The sequence below is a fragment of the Pongo pygmaeus genome, chromosome 15 (genome assembly GCF_028885625.2).
Source record: "Pongo pygmaeus isolate AG05252 chromosome 15, NHGRI_mPonPyg2-v2.0_pri, whole genome shotgun sequence".
In the NCBI taxonomy this organism is placed as follows: domain Eukaryota; kingdom Metazoa; phylum Chordata; class Mammalia; order Primates; family Hominidae; genus Pongo; species Pongo pygmaeus.
In genome coordinates, this window is record NC_072388.2 from 18410258 (window position 1) to 18429707 (window position 19450).

Sequence of the window (19450 nt, forward strand, 5' to 3'; positions counted from 1 at the left end):
AAGCTTCTGAGATGAAGGACTAATTGTTCCTTTGTCTTTCTTTCTTCCTTCCTTCCTCCTTCCCACTCTTTCTTTTTCTTTCTTTCTCTTTCTCTCTCTCTCTTTCTTTCACCGAGTTTCATTCTTCTCTCTCTTTCTTTCTTTCACCGAGTTTCATTCTTGTTGCCCAGCCTGGAGTGCAATGGTGCGATCTCGGCTCACTGCAACCTCTTCCCCCCCAAGTTCAAGCGATTCTCCTGCCTCAGCCTCCCAAGTAGCTGGGATTACAGGTGCCTGCCACCATGCCCAGCTAATTTTTTGTATTTTTAGTGGCAACGGGGTTTCACCATATTGGCCAGGCTCGTCTCGAGCTCCAGACCTCAGGTGATCCACCCGCCTCAGCCTTTCAAAGTGCTGGGATTATAGGCATGAGCCACCGTGCCTGGCCTGTTTTAATTTCTTATCTGTCATGGAATAACACTTTTATAAAATATAATCAAAATGGATTATCAAGAAAATGAAATTAAAAAGCACACAAAATACAAGCCTCCATTTTTATTATTAAATTTGTCAGATATTACTTTTTAAATTCCTATACAGTTTCTAAACGGTTACTCTCAATTTCCATACTTATCTCATTATGAAACATTAACAATTTGTGAACTGGCACTAGTCCATGAACCAAACTTTGAGTACCTCTGCTCTAGATTTCAAAAACAGATGTGGATATATGTGTAAAAATTTGGTATATAAAAAAGATGCTTTTCTAGATGGGTAGAAGAAAAGATTGTTCAAATGTCTTACGGTCTCACAATCCAGTGGTTATAACTGTAAAACTCATCCAGCCTTTGGGAGACACTGAAACTCCATTTCAAGATAAGAACTTGAAGGATGTTTAATGTAAACCTAAACTGATTTTCCCTTCAACTCCTTTTGGGTACATAATTGCTTTTACCTAGAATCTGTTCTTGACTTTACTCATAACAGTTATACCATGACCTCACTGTCTGTCTCCAAGATGAGACAGAAAAAACCCTTCAAGTGGGCCTGGCCAACAAGACTGAATATATTCAGCCTATTGGTCAAGTTAGCCTTTGCTTAACTTTCCCCATCCCCTTCACTGCAGCCTTAGCTGGGATGCTTTTATATAATTTTCAGAGCATGGAAGACAGACAAATAGAGCTTCCTCCTGCCATTGGCCCATGCTTTTAGGGGAGCAAAAGGCAAAAGATCGAAATCAATGACTAGGATGATGCCATGCCATGGTTCGCTGCAGGATTTCTGGCAAGGATTATGGATCGTAAATTTCAAAATACCATAACTAGGACTTCTAGTCACAAGGTAGATGTGGAAATGATGGTCCAGAAGGTATATTTCGAGGCTTGGCATGAGGCACATAAGAGAAGACAGAAGCATGGCCTATCAGCTGATGTCATCATCCTCTGGTCAGGATGGAAACCAGGGCATTGGATAGAAATAAAGTAAAGTCCCTCAGGTGATTTCTCCATGTAAAACCTGGAATCAGGATACAGTGAGAGCAAAACTAGTGCCCTTTAACTCCCCCAGTCTTCAAAACTCATTTCTAGACCAGAGTGTAGTGGTATTTCTGCAAGAGAAACCTACCAAACCAGGACAAAATCCCTGTAATAGCCTTCACTTATCTCCTACAAGTCCTTGAATTCTTGGCCACAGAAGACATTTCCTTCTTCTTTAACCCTTAGAAAGAAAGGGCCTGAGGAAACTAAAGTCACTGGTTTCAATCTTTTGCCTTTTGCTCTCCTAAAAGCACAGGCCAAGGGCAGGAGGAAGCTCTAGTTGTCTGTCTTCCATGCTCTGAAAATTCTACAAAACACCCCAGCTAAGGCTGGAGTAACAGAGAGGAGGAAAGTTAAGCAAAGGCTAACCTGCTCAATAGATTCTTCCATATGATTGAATTTTAGGAATATAATAAGGTTCTTTTATGGGCTGGGCACGATGGCTCACGCCTGTAATCCCAGAACTTTAGGAGGCTGAGGTGTGCAGATAACCTGAGGTCAGGAGTTTGAGACCCACCTGGCCAACATGGTGAAACTTCGTCTCTACTAAAATACAAAAATTAGCTGGGCGTGGTGGTGGGCACCTGTAATCCCAGCTACTCGGGAGGCTGAGGCAGGAGAATCGCCTGAACCCAGGAAGCAGAGGTTGCACTGAGCCGAGATCGCGCCACTGCACTCCAGCCTAGGTGACAGAGCCAGACTCTGTCTCAAAAAAAAAAAAGGTTTTTTACTTAAGAAAATCAGAGTTCATGGCTATGATTGTGCCACCTCTCAGTTAGTTTTAATCTTTGTGAATTTCAACTTGAGAGAGAGTAAGACACTTTCATGATCGCTTCTGAGAATGCCAGTTACCATATTGACTAAAGTTGAAAGTCGTGTCAGAAGTTGGGAAAACCAGAAGGTTTGTTCTGCTTTCAATGGCTTGGCTCCTCACCTCTCATCTGGGTAGTTCTTTTTTTTTTTTTTTTTTTTTTTTCAGGCAGAGTCTTCCTCTGTCGCCCAGGCTGGAGTGCAGTGGTGAGATCTCGGCTCACTGCAAGCTCCGCCTCCTGGGTTGACGCCATTCTCCTGCCTCAGCCTCCCAAGTAGCTGGGACTACAGGTGCCCGCCACCACACCTGGCTAATTTTTTGTACTTTTTAGTAGAGACAGGGTTTCACCATGTTAGCCAGGATGGTCTCGATCTCCTGACCTCGTGATCTGCCCGCCTCGGCCTCCCAAAGTGCTGGGATTACAAGCGTGAGCCACCATGCCCAGCCTCCTCTGGGTAGTTCTGAGAAAAGGGCTGTCTCTGTGACAGAAACATAGCTCTTTCTAAACGCCCTGATGCAATGACTGACTTATTCTCCCTCCCTCATTCTTTCCCGATGAACTGAAAGGTCTTCCATGCTCTGTTCAAATTGAATGTTGGCCAACATCACTCTCATTCCTCCTCCTGGCAAGAATGGCATCCTAGGGTCCTAGGGCCCGTGAGTGATGCAAGAATTCTAAAACCTAGTTTCAAAAGAGTACCTACTAAAGATTTCATTCACTTTCTTGTGGTTCTAGTAAGGATTAATGTTAAATAAGAAGAAACACACATTAGAATGTACATATACATATACATAGAATATCCTCCTGTTCTACATCCACATGAGAACACAGGCAGGCCTACACTTGAGATTTTTTTGACACTTCATTTTTATAATTATCAAGAAATTATTAATTTTATAATTATTAAAAGCTACCAGTGTCTTCAGGCTTTGCATCTCTAGCACAAGGGGTATCATTTTTCCCCCGAGTGGCACATCTTCATTCCCAGTTCAGAAAGTACACATTGCCCTGCACGTCTCCCACGGCAAGCTGCAGGGTGGAGTCAGTGCCCAGCCAAGGTTCCAGGCAGCTCACTGACCCTTCGCATCGGAACAGGCCCAGCTACGATGGGAACAAAAATAGGGGAGGTCAGGGCTACAAGCCTAGGGCCTCCTTACTAACTTATTTTTTCTCACATTAATGCCTTTTATTTAGAAACAGGTTAGTCATACATTGCAAGTGATTGAAGAAAATAGAATTTTGATCTTTTGCCCTTTCTTACTCTAAGTTTGCTGTCTTGTGACATCCCTCTGGGATAGGTGTGCATGCACACGTGCGCGTGCACACACACACACACACACACACACTTACCAGCTGCATACTGGGTCTCTCCCATAGCTTAACATCTCTGTCCTTTGAAGCTGTCACCAGCAACTCAGGTGTCACATGGAGGGCTGTGACAGAGCCCGAGTGAATCTCAAAGAGGAAAGGGGAGAGCAGGATGGTGAGTTCTCAGGGGCCCCTCCTCAGAGAAGCACCACAATGCGCTGTGTCAGACCTAGAGCCCTCCTCCCCTAGTATTTCTTTTTTTTTTTTGAGACGGAGTCTCACTCTGTCGCCCAGGCTGGAGTGCAGTGGCATGATCTCAGCTCACCGCAAGCTCCGCCTCCTGGGTTCACACCATTCTCCTGCCTCAGCCTCTCGAGCAGCTGGGACTACAGGCACCCACCACCACGCCCAGCTAATTTTTTGTATTTTTTAGTACAGATGGGGTTTCACCGTGTTAGCCAGGATGGTCTTGATCTCCTGACCTCATTATCTGCCCGCCTCGGCCTCCCAAAGTGCTGGGATTATAGGTGTGAGCCACTGCTCCCAGCCCTCCCCTAGTATTTCTGACCCTTCCTTCAAACTCACCTTTCTACGCTGCCGTGTCTTTAGATGTGGTGTTGGCTCGCTATCCATGCTGGCATCAGTATTCATGCTGGCATCAGGTTCCCTGCAGGTAGATGGGTCTGTCCCTGGAATTTGGGTTTCTGGAGTGTTTGCTTTTTTCTGCCAGATGTTACCTGTGGTCCATTCTCCTTCTGGGCTACATTTGGCCAGGTTCCATAGCATCCCATCAGAGCTGGCACACAAAAATGAGGACTCTGCCATTTTAAGGACAGAATTAGAGCCAAGTCTCAGGGATCTGCCATCCACCCTGGGCCATCTCCAGGCTCCTCAGGTCCTCCTGTTACCACTCACCAGATTCAGGTTTGGCTTGAGTTATCGATATTAGGGTCCTACTAGGATTCTCTAAGTTTATATCAAAGTTCAGCCTCTCTTCAAACTCTCCTGATTCGTTTTGCGTCTGTGAAAGTATAGGTAATTTTGTTTAGCCTACCCATATGAGTCAACTTGTACCAGACAAAGCAACAGTTTTCTGCTCTGGGCTGGTCAGGAATTTTTTTTTTTTTTAACTATAACTTAGATACAATCAAGTGCGCAAATATTTTTTTTTTTTTTTTTTTTTTTTTTTTTTTTTTGAGACGGAGTCTCTGTCGCCCAGGCTGGAGTGCAGTGGCGCGATCTCGGTTCACTGCAACCTCTGCCTCCTGGGTTGAAGCGATTATCCTGCCTCAGCCTCCCAAGTAGCTGGAAACACCGGCGTGCGCCACCACACCCAGCTGAGTTTTTTATTTTTAGTAGAGATGGGGTTTCACCATGTGGGCCAGGCTGGTCTCGAACTCCTGGCCTCAAGTGATCCACTGGCCTTGGCCTCCCAAAGTGCTGGGATTACAGGTGTGAGCCACTACACCTGGCTAAGTGCACAAATCTTAAATGTACATCGCGATGTATCTTTACATGTGCATCCACCCATGCAGTCACCCCACAGATCAAGATGTAGAGCATTTCCATCACCTCAGAAAATTGCCCTTATGTCCCTTTCCCATCAATACCAGACCATCACCACAAAAGCTAACAATATTCTAATGTCTGTCAACTGAAATTAGTCTTGCTTGTTCTTGAACTTCATTTAGGTGAAATCATACAGTATGTACTCTTTTGTAACTGGCTTCCTTTGCCCCGAATAATGTCTACGAGGTATGTCTGTATTATTCCATTCATCAGCATGCTGTATCACATTAATTTTTTTGCCATGTAGCATTCCATTGTATAAATATACCACAAATTATTTATCCCCTTTCTATATATTGATATTTAGCTATGATGAATAAAGCTGCTATGAAGATTCTTGTACCCGGCTTTGCAGAACATATGTACTCCTTTCTCTTGGGTATATATTTAGGAGTGGAATCACTGGGTCATGAATAGGCTTTAGTAGATAACTTTAGTGGGTAGCAGGTCAGGATTTAATAACCTTCCCAATAACAAGCGGCTCCCAGGAACCTGCATTTGAAGTGAACAGCTAGCTTTGGCGCACTCAATCCAAAAAGTGTTGAACATCTATTAAGTAACTGCTAAGTATGATGACAAAAACAAGATGGAGTCCTTGCCCTCAAGATGCTATTATTCATAGGGGCAAGACAAGAGAGACATGGGAAAAAATGCAATTGAGAAAACTTCTAGGTTTATGGTTTCCCATGGCTTTCTAAAACGGTAGAGTCCTTTCTTGTACCAGTGAAATCTTACATGGGAACCCAATATACAATGTCCTAAATCAGAACTGCTCCAGTTGAAGGAGGATAGGAGGATTTGCAGCCAACTGCCTTTCCCTTCCCTATCCTCCATGACGGGCCCCTAAGGTGTAAAAACACTGGTCCTAGATGAATGTTTGCTTTAGCACACACTCAAATAGGACTTACCAATAAATAAAGAACTCCAGGATCCTTCGGCTGCAGGACAAATATGCCATACTCTTTGTGGGTGGACAATATCATAGGATTCTCTGTATAGCTGTTCCTGGTTTGTGAGAAAGGAATAGGTTGATCCCAGGATTTAAAGAGAGGTAAAGAGAAGAACACCTCTCTTTAAGACTCCAGAGTTTTCTTCTAAGTTAGACTCAACCTCAAGATAACCACTAACTCACGTTTCCTTTTTCCCCAGCTCAGGAGGAAATAGCATTTTGGATCTTACCAGATTTCAGATGGAGCATCCCCCGGCTTCATGCAAAGTAACCTCAAATCCGCTTTGGCCAAGATGAGAAAGTGACGATCAGGAGCCCAATCCAGACTTGTCAGCACCCCTAAGTCCTCCTGTAGAATTCGGTTCAGGTGAAGACTAGCTCAAAAAAGTACATGGACAGAGAAAGATCCTATTTTAGTTAACCTCTCTCAGGCTGCTCAATCCCACATGAATTCCTCAGGAATGAAGTACAAAGCAAAATGCATCACCTTCCCTGAAAATCCTGTTCCACTTTCTGGTTTTTTTTTTAACATTAGTATTCATCAGTGCCATCCCATTACTTGCTCAAACTAGGAATCTCTAACATTTTTGGCTTTTCCTTCCCTCTTTACCTCCAACTCACCAGTAAGGCCTGTGGATGCAACACATGCCCAAATCCGTATCTCCCCTTCTCGTCTCCACAGCCCAGGTCAGGCCCACATTACGTCTTTCCTAGGCTATAGCTACAGGTGTAAACGTGGTCTCCTTATCTTTAGTATCTCTCTACTACCATCCATCTTCCATACTGCCACCAGTTCTCTTTATAAAATCCAGATCATTATTCCACCCAAAATTCTTAGCACTGTGCCCTCTACAGCCTGACCCCAGTTTATCTATTCAATTCCATTTCCCTTGCTCCCACCAGGAATCCAAGGAGCTGGCCATATCCAGAATATACTACACACTCTCAACATCTCCGTATCTTCTGTACACGTTCCTTCCTCTTCCTGAAACACTGTTCCCTTCTCTTACTGGCCCAGAAAACTCCTACTCATTCTGTAAGTGTCCAACCTTAAATACCAACTCCTTCCCACAATTTCTCAAGTTCTGAAGCCCCAGGACTATGTGTGTGTGTGTGTGTGTATCTTCATTATAGCACTAGTCAGTCTGAATATGGCTGGTTTAATTATATGCACATTCCTCTACTGTGAGCTTCCTTAATTAAAAGATGAATTTCATCTGTAACTGGTTCATACTGCCTGGCCCAGAGCTTGGCATCAAGTAGGCACCTGAGAATTATTCATTTACATTGCCATGGACAGAAGCAGAAAATAATGTCCCGCTCAGTAACTAACATCCAATTGACCTAGTTCAGAAGCAGAAGTGCAGTAATTTGGGTAAAATGCCAGGAGTGAGGAGACTGCGGTTTCTATCCCATTAACCCATCAGCCTGTTTCACCTCAGATTTCCGGGTGCCGAACCCTTCTGCAGTTTCACTTGCCACTCGCTGATCTTCTCATCAGCACTGAGGACAAAGAAGGTGCGTGCCGAGGACCAGATGAGAGCACCAATGTGGCCCGGAGCCTGGTGTACACAACAAGCTCAATTCAGTGCTTCTGATGAGCCAGGATGCACCATCTTTTCCCTTCCAGGCACATATGCAACCTCTAACGCCCAGTAAATACACAGCCAGGGTAAAATTCACACAGACAAAGAACCAAGGGTACACCGACTCACCTGTGCTGTGGCCACAGCCTTAGCTTCCTGCCACAAGATTAGTTCCCCAGCTTGATTTCCAGATACTGCCATGGAACCATCTGGTGCCCAAGCCACAGCAGTGACGGCTGCAGAACTCCTTGGTATACATGTGTCATCTGGAGAAGAAAGGAAGTGCTTCATTAGGAGCTGGGATAAGAGATATCAGGCCACCCTTGACCTTTTTTTGTGCCAGTAACACACCCTGTCTCTCTCCAAGCCTCACTCACCTGCTTCCTTAGGAACCTGCCAGAGCCGTACAGAACCATCCTCAGAGGCGGTCAGCATGAGGCCTGAGGTTTCTGAAACAGCAGCAGCATGGACTGGGCCACTGTGAGCCAGGAAGGTGTGGGTATGGCACACCTAGGAGGAAGGGATGGAGATGGGCTCATGGGAGTGGGCACAACAGAAGGTTATTCCACATACCTTCCCCACCTGCCTTGACTCTGGTCCTTGCAGGAACTCACCAAGAGTGGATGCCATAACCGTGTAGCCCCATCTAGCCCGATGGTTACCACCAGAAGCTCTGACCCAGGCTGTCCAGCTGATAAGACACAGACTGAGTCAGAGGAAGGGACGCAGCAGGGGAGAAAAGAAGAGGCAGCAGGGAAGGGGAGGTGGCTGATGTTTTGTTACCTGCACGGGTCTCCATGGCAGCTGCACAGTGACTAATGGGTCCTGAGTGAGCAGGGATGCTGGTCAGCTCCACTCCTTGATGGTCCCACACTTTCAAGGTCCCATCCCGGCCCACAGACACCACGTGCTCCTCCTGCCCACAGAGCACAAGATCAGAGCAGAGTCATATTGAGCAGGACGTGGGAAACAGAACTCCCTCCACAGAGGTGGGCTGAGCATTAGGAGCATGGAAGATGTCAACAAGGGAGGGGAACTCAGGAACAGTGGGGTCGGGTGGCTCAGGACAGTGGGGTCAGGTGGCTCAAGTTCATGATACCAAGAGGCTGTGTTTTCATGCTCTCCTCTCTCCCTTTACACCAACCCTTAGCCTCAACACCATAATCCAGTCCCAAGTATCTCATTTTCTTTTTCTCCTTTTTTTTTTTTAAAGATAGGATCTCACTCTGTCACACTGGAGGCTGGAGTGCAGTGGTTTGATCATAGCTCACTGTAGTCTTGAAATCCTGGGCGCAAGTGATCTCTCGCCTCAGCCTGCTGAGTAGCTAGAACTACAGGCATGCATCATGGTTCCCAGCTAATTTTTATTTTTATTTTTTATGGAGATGGGGGGTCTCACTATGTTGCCTAATCTCCAGGTATCTCATTTTTATGCTCGTTTTGCCTCTGGGATTAGATGCTCCATGCACCGTCTCCCAAAGCCCCCTTAGCCCTTCCAGAGACCCCCAGTAGGATCTCCATTGCTTTCTCACCACAGCTGCCACAGCGCTCAGAGCACTCTGATGACCCAGGAACTGACCAAGCCGCTGTCCCGACTCTGGGTCCCAGAGCCCCACACAGCCATCACTGGAGCAGGATATCTGCAGAGTCAGAAGTCAGAGGAGTGGGATTATCAGCATCCCTCCAGCATTTTGGTATGTCTGTAGTGTAGGGTGGAAGGCGGTAAGCCACGTAATTAAGGGCCTGGGTTCTCCTGGGTTCAAATCCTAGCTCTGTCACTCATTACTTTCTGCTTTGTGGTCTGTTTCTCTTTCTGAGCCTTGGGTTTCCCAACTATTTAATGAGTGTAATGATAATGTACCTATCTGATATGGTGGTTGTGGGGCTGAGTGCGTCTACATAAAGGACTTAGGCTGGGCACGGTGGCTCATGCCTGTAATCCCAACACTTTGGGAGGCCGAGGCAGGTGGATCGCCTGAGGTCAGGAGTTCAAGACCAGCCTGGCCAACATGAGGAAACCCCATCTCTACTAAAAATACAAAAAATTAGCTGGGCATGGTGGCAGGTGCCTATAATCTCAGCTACTCAGGAGGCCGAGGCAGGAGAATCATTCGAACCTGGGAGGTGGAGATTGCAGTGAGCAGAGATTGTGCCACTGCACTCCAGCCTGGGCGACGAGAATGAAACTCTGTCTCAAAAAAAAAAAAAACAAAAAAGGACTTAGCATGCTGCCTGGCACACAGTGAGCATATAATAAATGGTAGCTATTGCATATAATAAATGGTAGCTATTGTCCATATTATTATTATTATTTTGAGATGGAGTTTCACTCTTGTTGCCCAGGCTGGAGTGCAATGGCATGATCTCTGCCTCCCGGGTTCAAGTGATTCTCCTGCCTCAGCCTCCTGAGTAGCTGGGATTACAGGCATGCATCACCACGCCCGGCTAATTTTGTATCTTTAGTAGAGACAGGGTTTCTCCATGTTGGTCAGCCTGGTCTTGAACTCCTGGCCTCATGATCCACTCGCCTCGGCCTCCCAAAGTGCTGGGATTACAGGTGTGAGCCACCGTGCCCAGCCCTAGGCTTTTTAATTGGAGAGTTCGCTGGCTCAGCTTCATCACTGACCTTGGAAATGTTCTGAGTTCAATTTCCTTGTCCGAAAAATAGAGATAAAAGGAGCATCTACTTTACAGGGTGTTGTAAAGATTAAGTGAAACAATATATGAAAAGAGCTTAGTTCAATGCCTGGCACATATCAAGTTTGACAAATATTAGCTATTACTATTATTAAAGGGTGCCAGAAAAAGGACAAGGTGGGGAGTGTTGTCTTGCCCCAGGAACCCAGCTGGGCTCTGTGCCACCCCTGGCCCTTTACTCACCAGTAGGTTATCTTTGGTCCAGGCACAGCCAGTGACCCAGTCACGGTGACAGGCAAGGAAGGAGTGGATCAAAACAGGGGTTTTGGGTGTCCTCACGTCCCAGCAGAGGAGACTCTGGATAGGCCCCAAGGAGAGGGAGCAATCAGGACCAAAGGAAGGATGGGAACCCCGGAGCCATTTCAGGCAAGAAATTTCAAGGAAAGAGGAGGCACAAGGAAGCACAGGTAGACAGATCTATACTAGATTTTGCAAAACAAAAAGCAGGAGGAAGCAATGGGAAATGGGTTGTTAAGAAATCTAGGAACTACAGGGGCTATGGGACCCCAGGGTTGCATCCTTCTGCAGCTCACCCGATCCCGGCCCCCGGTGGCCAGGCTGCCTCCGTCAGTGCTGAAACTACAGCAGCTCACAGGGCCCTCATGTCCCCTCAGCTCAGTGCCACAGGGAAAGTCTTCTGCCTTGTGCGGCCGCGTCAGCAGCTGCCTTGGCCACAGCCGCACTGTGAAATCCTCTGCATTGGAAAAAGAGAGAGGGAACAGCTTCCTGAAAGAGGAAGCCAGACAGGCCCTGGGAGGCCAAAGACAGGAGCGGCCATGGGGGCTGAGGGCGACACCTGAGGCTCAGCTCCATGGGAGGGATGCAGGGAGTCACAAGGCTGTGGAGAGGCCCTGGGCAAGGGTCATCAGCGAGTGTGTACATAGGACAGGAACGCGTGGCACTCCCAGCTCCAGCTCCACAGCTCAGGCCGGGAGCATGGTTCCTTGTCTCTGCTTCTCTAACTGTACTCCCACAGCAGCTGCTCCAGACCCCTCCTCTTCTCGTGTCCAGTGTCACTTCCACCTCACGACCTGTGAAGACCAGGTCTCCCTCCTAGACAGGGCCCAGGCCATTCTACATTTGCACCTCAACATCTCTCTGTCTCCTTCTAAGGGAAACCTATCCCTTCAGACAGCAAAGTCTCCCACGGGGCAGAAACTCAAAGGATTACTGGGAGTTTAGAGGTCCCAGAATGAGGGTGAAGGAATGAGTGGAAACAGTCTAAACAGATTATGCAAGATAACTGCATTCAAAAGCACTTTGAAAGTTGTAAAACAAAATCACACATGTGTGTTTTCATACACATATACATACAACTTGGAGAAAGGTATTAGTGTCTTTAAAAGGAAGTGATTTGTGGGCCAGGTGCGATGGCTCACGTCTGTAATCCCAGCACTTTGGGAGGCCGAGGTGGGTGGATCACCTAAGGTCAGGAGTTCGAGACCAGCATGACCAACATGGTAAAACCCCGTCTCTACTAAAAATACAAAATTAGCTGGGCGTGGAGGCGCATGCCTGTAACCCCAGCTACTCGGGAGGCCGAGACAGGAGAATTGCTTGAACCCAGGAGGCATAAGTTGCAGTGGGCCGAGATCGCACCACTGCACTCTAGCCTGGGCAACAAGAGTGAAGCTCTGTCTTTAAAAAAAAAAAAAAAAAAAAAACAGTGATTTGTTAACCCTGCCCACTGTCCAGTAGTACCTGAGGCAGAAGCCAAGAGCTCCTGGGAAGTGGCCAGTCCTAGCACAGGCTTCTGGAATCTGGACAGGAGCCAGAGGGACTGAAGGGAGCATTCCTTGAGTGCCCAGCCCTGCAAGGACCCATCTTCTGCACCACTCACCAACACCTTGGGGCTTAGCCAGGCCAGGGCGGACACTGCCACATCCAGTGCCTGACCCTGAGCCCCCTGGGAACCTAGAGAATGAGAGAGAACAAGGGAGTAAGACACTTGGGAAGGGGTGGGGGGCAGGGGCTGCGCTCTTTCTAAAGGCTCAAAAACCCACCCATTCCCGTTCAGTACCTGAAGAGATTTTGTAGATCCTAATGCCATCCGCTCGATATCCAACAGCCACCTGATCACCATCTGGGCTGAGTGCCACGGAGAGAGCAGGAGAGAGAGAAAGGGAACCCAGGAGCCCACGGGGCCGACCCAGAGACCCTGACCACACCTGAACCTGGGAACCAAGAAAAGGGCTTAAGGATACCACCTCCACCACCCAGTCCTCCTCCCTGCTTTGAGTTACAGCCACCCCCATTAAAGTCCTCCTTCCAGTGACTCTTCTCATGAGAGCTGCCCCTGCACACAGGGGCACCCCTCTCCCCGTGGCTCCTGCAATCCAAGCTCCTCCACGGTCTCCTCGACAAAGGACCCCCACCCCCACCAAGATATTCTTTGCCTTTGCTATTCCTCCTCACAATCCACCACCAGCCCTCTGCAAGCTGACCTTGCCATCCTCTCCAGCCGTCAGTAACTGGCAACCCGCATGCAGGAAAAGCGCAGCAGCAACAAAGCCATGGTGGGCAGGGAAGACAGCCAGCCGTGCCCCTTCTCGCCAGGCCCACAGCTCCACCATACTGTCCAGCCGGCCCACAGCCACAACCCCCCCAGGCACATTGAAGGCCAAGGTACGGACAGAGGCTCCGGGTGCCCCCAGGTCCTACACAAGGAGGTAGAAATGGAAACGTGAAGACCTGCTCTCAGCAAAATCTTAAGTGACCCAGAATGCTGCTGTCTGTCTGTTGTCTGCCACCTTCCACTCCTGTCCTCCTGTGCTTCCCCCAAGAGCTACACTGGACCTTCTTACCTTGGTGACTTTGAGCCCATCCACCTGGAAGAAGCTGATGCTGCCAGCCCAGCTGCCTGTGGCTATTACCTGCCCCTCTGGGTGGAAGGCAACACAGTTCAGGGACTTGGGGTAGGTGTGCTGGAAGGCCAGCTGCCCACGGACTGTGTCCCACAGCTGAGGGAGAGAGAGGAGGAATCAGGATGCTGAACAGAGATGCCTGAACTTCTCAGTCCCAGACCTCCAGGAGCAACCTTGTCCAGTTACCCTGCCCTCAGCAGGGAAGGCCTTCTCTGGTCAGGGAGTCAGCAGTCTCTGCCACACTGAGAGAACAACCTCACGAGGGTGAGTCATGGCTCAGGGCCACTCTGACCGCTGCAGACCCCAAGTCTTACCTTTAGGCATCCTCCCAAGCACACAGTGGCTAGCAGCCGGCGGTCTGGGCTCAGGCAGCAGCCAGTGATTTGGTACTGGTGAGCCTTAGTCTGCAGCACCCTATCCCAGGAAGATGAAGTCAGTCCTCTGGACCCCTGGCCATCAGCTCCCTCCTCATTTCCTTCTCCTGGGGCTTCCAACAAATGGGAAAGGCCCTCACTCCAAGACAAATGGGGAGGACCCCTTACCGACAACCATGCTGCAGGTCCCAGAGCTCCAGGAGCCCGTCGAAGGCAGTAAGAAAGAGTGTATCATCGGAGAGGAACAAACAAGCAGAGATTCCATCACAGCCACTCACCACAGACTTCTCCTCCTGCGACAGTGGGTGAGGAAGTGCGGCTCAGGTCATCCCCTTGACCCTCCAAGTCCCACCACTCCAGGACCCACCCAAAAAGAAGGCCAAGGCACAAAGGCTGTGAGTCCTTGGCTCTCTATGTTGCAAGTCAAGCACACGTTCAAGTGGGGGCCTCGTGATCCAAGTGGGGCCACATTTTCTCCCCTACTCCAAACCCCATACCTATTCCCCAAGTTACAGAAAATTTTGATGGGTCTGAGAAAATGGGGTTACATGGGGTAGGGGATGACATGAGTGTAAAGAGGATAGAAAGAGGCTGTGGTTCTAGGACTCACCTCTCCAGCCTAATGTACTATTAGCCTCCCATAAGCACTATGTGCTGCCATAATTCCCAGCAATTTACAAATTTACAGGGAACATTCTCTCCCTGTGTCTTTGCTCAGGTTCCCTGTTCAAACAAGGGTGCCTGCCCTTCTCTATCCTATGTCCTCCTATAACTGCACAACTCACTCATGTCTTAATTAGATTACATGGCTATGGTTTGGTTCCTTTTTACCTTGTATATCTTATCTCCCAACAAAACTGACCACTTGGTGGTCAATGACAAGGTCCCAAGTCCTGTGTTTCTTGCAACGCTTAGCACAGTGCCTTAAATGGAAGATGTGCAGCAAATATTTGCCGTGTGATTGATTTTTTGACCAAGCCCTTTGAGCTGATGTGCAGGCAGTAAAGTTGCTGAATCAATCAGAGTGATAACAGGTGTGTTTGGCTCATCTAGGGCTTCAGGGCAGTCTGCACGGATTTTCAGAGGGTAAATTCTGCCCCTCCTTGATTGTCATACCTGCCAAGTTCTCAGGTCCAACACGTAAACTGTCCCATTGGCAGTGCCCACAGCTGCTCTTTGCCCATTGGTGGAGAAGGCCACGGCAGTAGGGGATGAGGAAACTGCCAGAGACAGGCTGGAGCTAGAGAAAGAGCAGGAAGAAAGGGAGGAAATAAACAAGAGAATGCAAACAGGAGTTGATTTCTGTGCTTCTGTGCCTGGATCCCTCTCCAGTGTTTCTGGTCATCCTTATTCCTCAGTTTCAGAAAAAGCTGCAGCTTGCCCTCTGGTGGGCTTACTAGGGCCTGGGGTCAAGGTCTTACCTTTGCTGATTGTTCATGGTCTGGGGTTTATTAAGCCATCGTAGTGTGTGTTGGAGGTGCCATCTCTGGGAGAGCAGTGGGGCTTGGTGGCAAAGAGGTGAGTCCAGGGGCTGGTTGGCTGCCTGCTGGGGCAGGAGCCGGGGGTACTGGCTGAGGATTGAAGCCTGCTGCCTCAGGAAGGTGCGAAACACTGCAACGTCAGCCTCGGGGAGCTTTTGTTCCTCTTTGGGGACTGAAGAAGCTATAAAAGGGTGGCAGAATGTCACTGGGGAGCCAGCTGGACCCCATTAGCCCCAGCACCAAATAAAACCATATGGTGTGTCTACAATAGTAAGTCTCAAAGTGTGGCCCTCTGGCCCTATATCAGGAATATCTCTTAAAAGTACAAAGCTTTGGGCCCCACTCCAAACCTAGGGAACCAGAATATGGAGACCCAAGGATCTGCAATTGGAACAAGTTTCCTAGATAGTTTTATGCTAACTAAATAAAGTTGAAGAATCTCTGGTCCAAGAGATCAAGGTGAAAGGTCTCCTGAGAGTCACGTGCTCACCCTCTTGGCATTTTCAACTTGAAATGGAAATTTGAATCTTTTTTCCCTGACACCCACACCCCCGCCCCAACCCTGAGCAGGGCCCCCATAAGCACACCCAGGAGTCCCATATCTCAGAGAAGAATCCAGCCAGTGACTCATCTCACCATAGAGGGCGTGGGCCTCCAAGAGCCGAGAGACCAGACCCAATTCCAAGTGTGCGGCCACCACATGGAGGTTGGTAAGAAACTTCGAAAGAAGTCCACGGTTCCCGCTCTGGAGCTGAGAAGGTCAGATTGAATTCATTAGGGATATGAAGGGGCCGGTGAGATGGGACAGTTTAGTCTCAGAACCTGGATACAGAGATAGGATCTGAGCTGGGACAAAGGACTTGAAGAAGAAGGGCAGGAAAACTGAAAGGAAAGAGGTGAAGGGAGTTTGGGAGGGGTAACGGCAGCGGTGATGGTGGAGATGGTAAGCGGAGAGGGGTCTCAGAACAACCAAAGCACTCACTTTGGGAAAGGTGTCTATGGGGTCTAGGAACTAACCAGGTGGTAAGGCAGGTCTCCCAGAGCCTCAGGAGGGCAACTTCGGAAGGTGCCTGAGGCATCAGCGTCACATGTCTTCCAGAGCTGAGCTGCATGAACAGACATTGAGAAAGGCTCAGCCTTGCATCATTCCCAAGGGCAGTAGGTGAGCTGGCCAGCAGATGGGAGCACAGTGGGTGGTCCTGGCCTCCAGGCCCAAGCCCCACACTCAGTGCCCAGGCTGACTTGGGCTGCAGTCACCTGCAATGAGGATGTGTGCCGTGTCCTCTAGCCCTGGCCTCTTCCCATAGCGACGTTTAGCTGCTGTTCTCAGGGGCCCAACAGGGAGGCACAGCCGGGCACCAGGGCGCTCCAGCGGGCCCTCCCCTAGCAAACTGTCCTCGTGTGAGGAAGGGAGAGAGAAGAAGGAAGAGGCCTGTCAGTGAGCATCCTGGCACAGCAGTGGGCTCCTGTTCCCCCCTCAAACAGCGGAAACTGGAGCAGCTGGAGCAGTAGCCCATTCATGGTCTGGGAGCCAGTTGCTGAAGCTATACAGAGGGCCCTGGCTCAAAGAAGGGAAGGCACAGAGAGGTCAGCGGGAGCTCAGCTGGGGCACCTGTACCTGCGCAGACTCTGGACGAGGTAGGCAAACGGGCCCATGGGGTAGGGGTCTCCACTGTTACCAGCAGCCACTGCTTCTTCCCAGCTCTTAGTCCCCTTCGGTAGTGTCCGCCACACACTCAGCACTCCATGCAGCTGGTCCACAGTCAAACCTGAAAACTCAAGCTCTCTGAGGCCCTCATCTAACCATACAGTGTCCCCGCCCCCACCACACCCAGTCTCTCCTTGCACTGCCTGCTGAGACCCCAATGGAACCAATGTAATCTGAACCCTGGCCCTCAGCGTCCCAACCCACCCACCCCAAGCACTGACCACTCCGTGTGACCTCTAGGGCAGTCAAGGCCTGGGGAAGGACATCAGGCCCGTGCTCCTTCTCCAGTGTGCTCAGGACGTGCTGCAGCAGCAGCGGGACAGTGGCAGGCAGGGTCCGGAGTCTCTCAGACACCTAGGATGGCGGGAGGACAGCCATGCTCAGTGTGGTGGGAGGAGAAGCAGCTTGGGTTGTGGGATAGGGAAGGGGCAGCAGGAGGACACTGTAGAGGAATGAAAAAGTAAAGAACAACAATAGGAGGGAAGTGAGGCGAGGTATGAGGCGAGGATAGGGAGTGGGTGATCACAAGACACCAAAGGACGTGGGATAGGGATGAGACAAAGCAGCTGAAGAGAGAAGGGGAAGTGGTGATTAGGACTCGGAAGGGGAGGAGAACCAACCTGCTCGTACAGCGCGAAGAGCCTCAGGTGATCGGTGACCAAGCGCAGGTAGAGCGGCCGGCCTGATTCCCGCTTCACCAGCAGCAGTCGCATCTGGCAAGACTCAGGACTCAGGGTGGGGTCCAGGAGGGCTGCCCGCAGCCAGCCCTCTGCCCCAGCACCAGCCCCTCTGCCAGGCAGCTCCTCATCTGAGAGTCCCCAGCAGACGCCAGGCCCATGGCATCACCCCAGGACACAAACCATCCCTCTCCTACGCCGCTCTGCCCAGCCAGCCCTGCCAGAAAACCCCTGTGGCTCAGCCTACCCCACCAAAAACCACTTTACTCATCCCGTCACCCCGAGAGGCCCCGGAAAGGCAATTCACCGGGGGAAGAGGGCTGGGTGACATGATCAGGAATCACAATTTTCTTATTAACAACTTCCCATGGACAGAATTTCTGAGAAAACAATGGAGCAGGTCTGTGCAAGGCAGCTAGCAGCCTCAGCACACCAGGTCTTCATAGCTCCCAGATTCACCCCATACACCCACCGGCCCTGGCCTAGAACCCAACCTGGTTGTTAAATGGTGACTCCTCCAGCCGCTTCCCGTACAGTGCCAGCTCCTCTCTCACCAGCCGGGCCCGAGCAGAGGCCTCCAGAGGCCCCAAGGCCACCACGTGGGCACCCTGGCTCTGCTCAAGGGTCTCCCCTAGGCCTGCATCACTAGACACACTCAGCACCAGGTGTACACGCTGTGATATTTGGGCAAAGGGGCAGGAAAGTAGAAAGAAAAGGAGAACCACACTGGAGAGGCCCCTCTCCTCCGTGCCATATCCCTCCTTCTCCCCAGCCTGCCTCCCGACACCCACCTCCTTCTCACACTCACCCGGGGAAGCTTCTTTGGGATCCAGTCTGAAATCAGCTGCCCATTCTGGTCCACTAACCTATCAGCCCCATCGATGATCAGGACCTGGGTCTGGCCAGGATGCAGGGACTCAGCAGACTTGGGCAGCAGCCTCTGCTGCAGCTCCCACACCAGGCTTCTGTACATGGAGAGGAAGTCAGGGTCAGTGGGACAGAGAGAAAAGCAGGGGTGGTACATGGGCATCAACGAGGCTGGGCTCATTGGGAGATACCCACCGGTAGGTGCTGGGGAGGGCACCTGGCTCTTTTAGTTGGCCACGCAGATAGGTACAGAGGCGTCTGAGCAGAGTGAGGGCAAGACCCTGGTCAGGACGAGCCCCAGAAAAGTGGAAGAAGACTAATGGTGCCACCTTGGCCCCATCAGGAGCCTGCAGGGCTGACACAAGAGATGCCTGCATGGGACAGGAACAGAAAACATGGTCACATTTTACATGCTTGAGCTCCCTGTGCCTTACCTCCTTAGCCCACACAGCCTTCCCTCCCTCCTGCCCAGGCCCCTGAGACTCTGTACCAGGAAGGCTGTCTTGCCCTGTCCTGACTGCCCCGTCACCAGGCTCAGCCTCCCGTGGTGCAGCACCAGCTGCTGCACTGTGTCCTGAAGAAGGTGTGGCCGGGCAGGACTCGGTGGCTTCTGCAGCTGCTGGAAGGTGGCCTGGACCAAGTCATCGTCTGGGATGGACACTGGCTGCTCCAGCAGGGCCCCAGGCTGAGGGTAAATGGGTCAGTGACTATCCATGATGCCATGCTCCTCAGCACTCCCAGGCTAAAAGTCACAGAGCCCCCGCCAAGCTACTTCCTACCCAGGACAACCCAGACCACCCCATGTCCCTCTCCATGCCTCTGGTCACCAGTGCTTCTGCTGACCTGCAGGTAGAGCTTCTGGATCATATTCCATACATCCTGCAGAACCAACTGCCCAAACTCCTCCAGCCCGCCAACATAGGGCCGGCCAGCTGCCACACCCCCCCACTCACAGGGGTACCTGTGGGCAAATCAAGCACAACCAAGTCAGAGCAGGCCCAGCTCCTCTCACCACATCTCTGTATAGGTGCTCCCTACCTCCCT

General features: G+C 50.2%; 1 protein-coding gene across 5 annotated transcripts in view; it reads right to left on the reverse strand.

The window, feature by feature from the left end:
* Window positions 1–516: 516 nt before the first annotated feature.
* TEP1 (telomerase associated protein 1) overlaps window positions 517–19450 on the reverse strand; it is a 46305-nt gene continuing 27371 nt past the window's right edge. For all 5 annotated transcript variants that reach the window (XM_063651365.1, XM_054447595.2, XM_054447593.2 and 2 more), the window contains 33 exons: window positions 19250–19367; window positions 18897–19091; window positions 18602–18777; window positions 18348–18504; window positions 18034–18213; window positions 17483–17575; window positions 17084–17216; window positions 16773–16923; window positions 16412–16545; window positions 16172–16260; window positions 15791–15905; window positions 15095–15335; window positions 14790–14913; window positions 13842–13966; window positions 13614–13713; window positions 13240–13395; window positions 12880–13092; window positions 12456–12609; window positions 12137–12349; window positions 10969–11129; window positions 10619–10732; window positions 9271–9378; window positions 8522–8654; window positions 8353–8429; window positions 8116–8248; window positions 7868–8004; window positions 7590–7714; window positions 6383–6526; window positions 6112–6208; window positions 4550–4655; window positions 4220–4452; window positions 3677–3781; window positions 517–3427 (listed from right to left, as the gene is read on the reverse strand). In XM_063651365.1, the coding sequence (XP_063507435.1) occupies window positions 3305–3427; window positions 3677–3781; window positions 4220–4452; window positions 4550–4655; window positions 6112–6208; window positions 6383–6526; window positions 7590–7714; window positions 7868–8004; window positions 8116–8248; window positions 8353–8429; window positions 8522–8654; window positions 9271–9378; window positions 10619–10732; window positions 10969–11129; window positions 12137–12349; window positions 12456–12609; window positions 12880–13092; window positions 13240–13395; window positions 13614–13713; window positions 13842–13966; window positions 14790–14913; window positions 15095–15335; window positions 15791–15905; window positions 16172–16260; window positions 16412–16545; window positions 16773–16923; window positions 17084–17216; window positions 17483–17575; window positions 18034–18213; window positions 18348–18504; window positions 18602–18777; window positions 18897–19091; window positions 19250–19367 (4663 nt within the window). In that variant the 3' untranslated portion in view covers window positions 517–3304. The remainder of the gene's footprint in view (window positions 3428–3676; window positions 3782–4219; window positions 4453–4549; window positions 4656–6111; window positions 6209–6382; window positions 6527–7589; window positions 7715–7867; window positions 8005–8115; window positions 8249–8352; window positions 8430–8521; window positions 8655–9270; window positions 9379–10618; window positions 10733–10968; window positions 11130–12136; window positions 12350–12455; window positions 12610–12879; window positions 13093–13239; window positions 13396–13613; window positions 13714–13841; window positions 13967–14789; window positions 14914–15094; window positions 15336–15790; window positions 15906–16171; window positions 16261–16411; window positions 16546–16772; window positions 16924–17083; window positions 17217–17482; window positions 17576–18033; window positions 18214–18347; window positions 18505–18601; window positions 18778–18896; window positions 19092–19249; window positions 19368–19450) is intronic.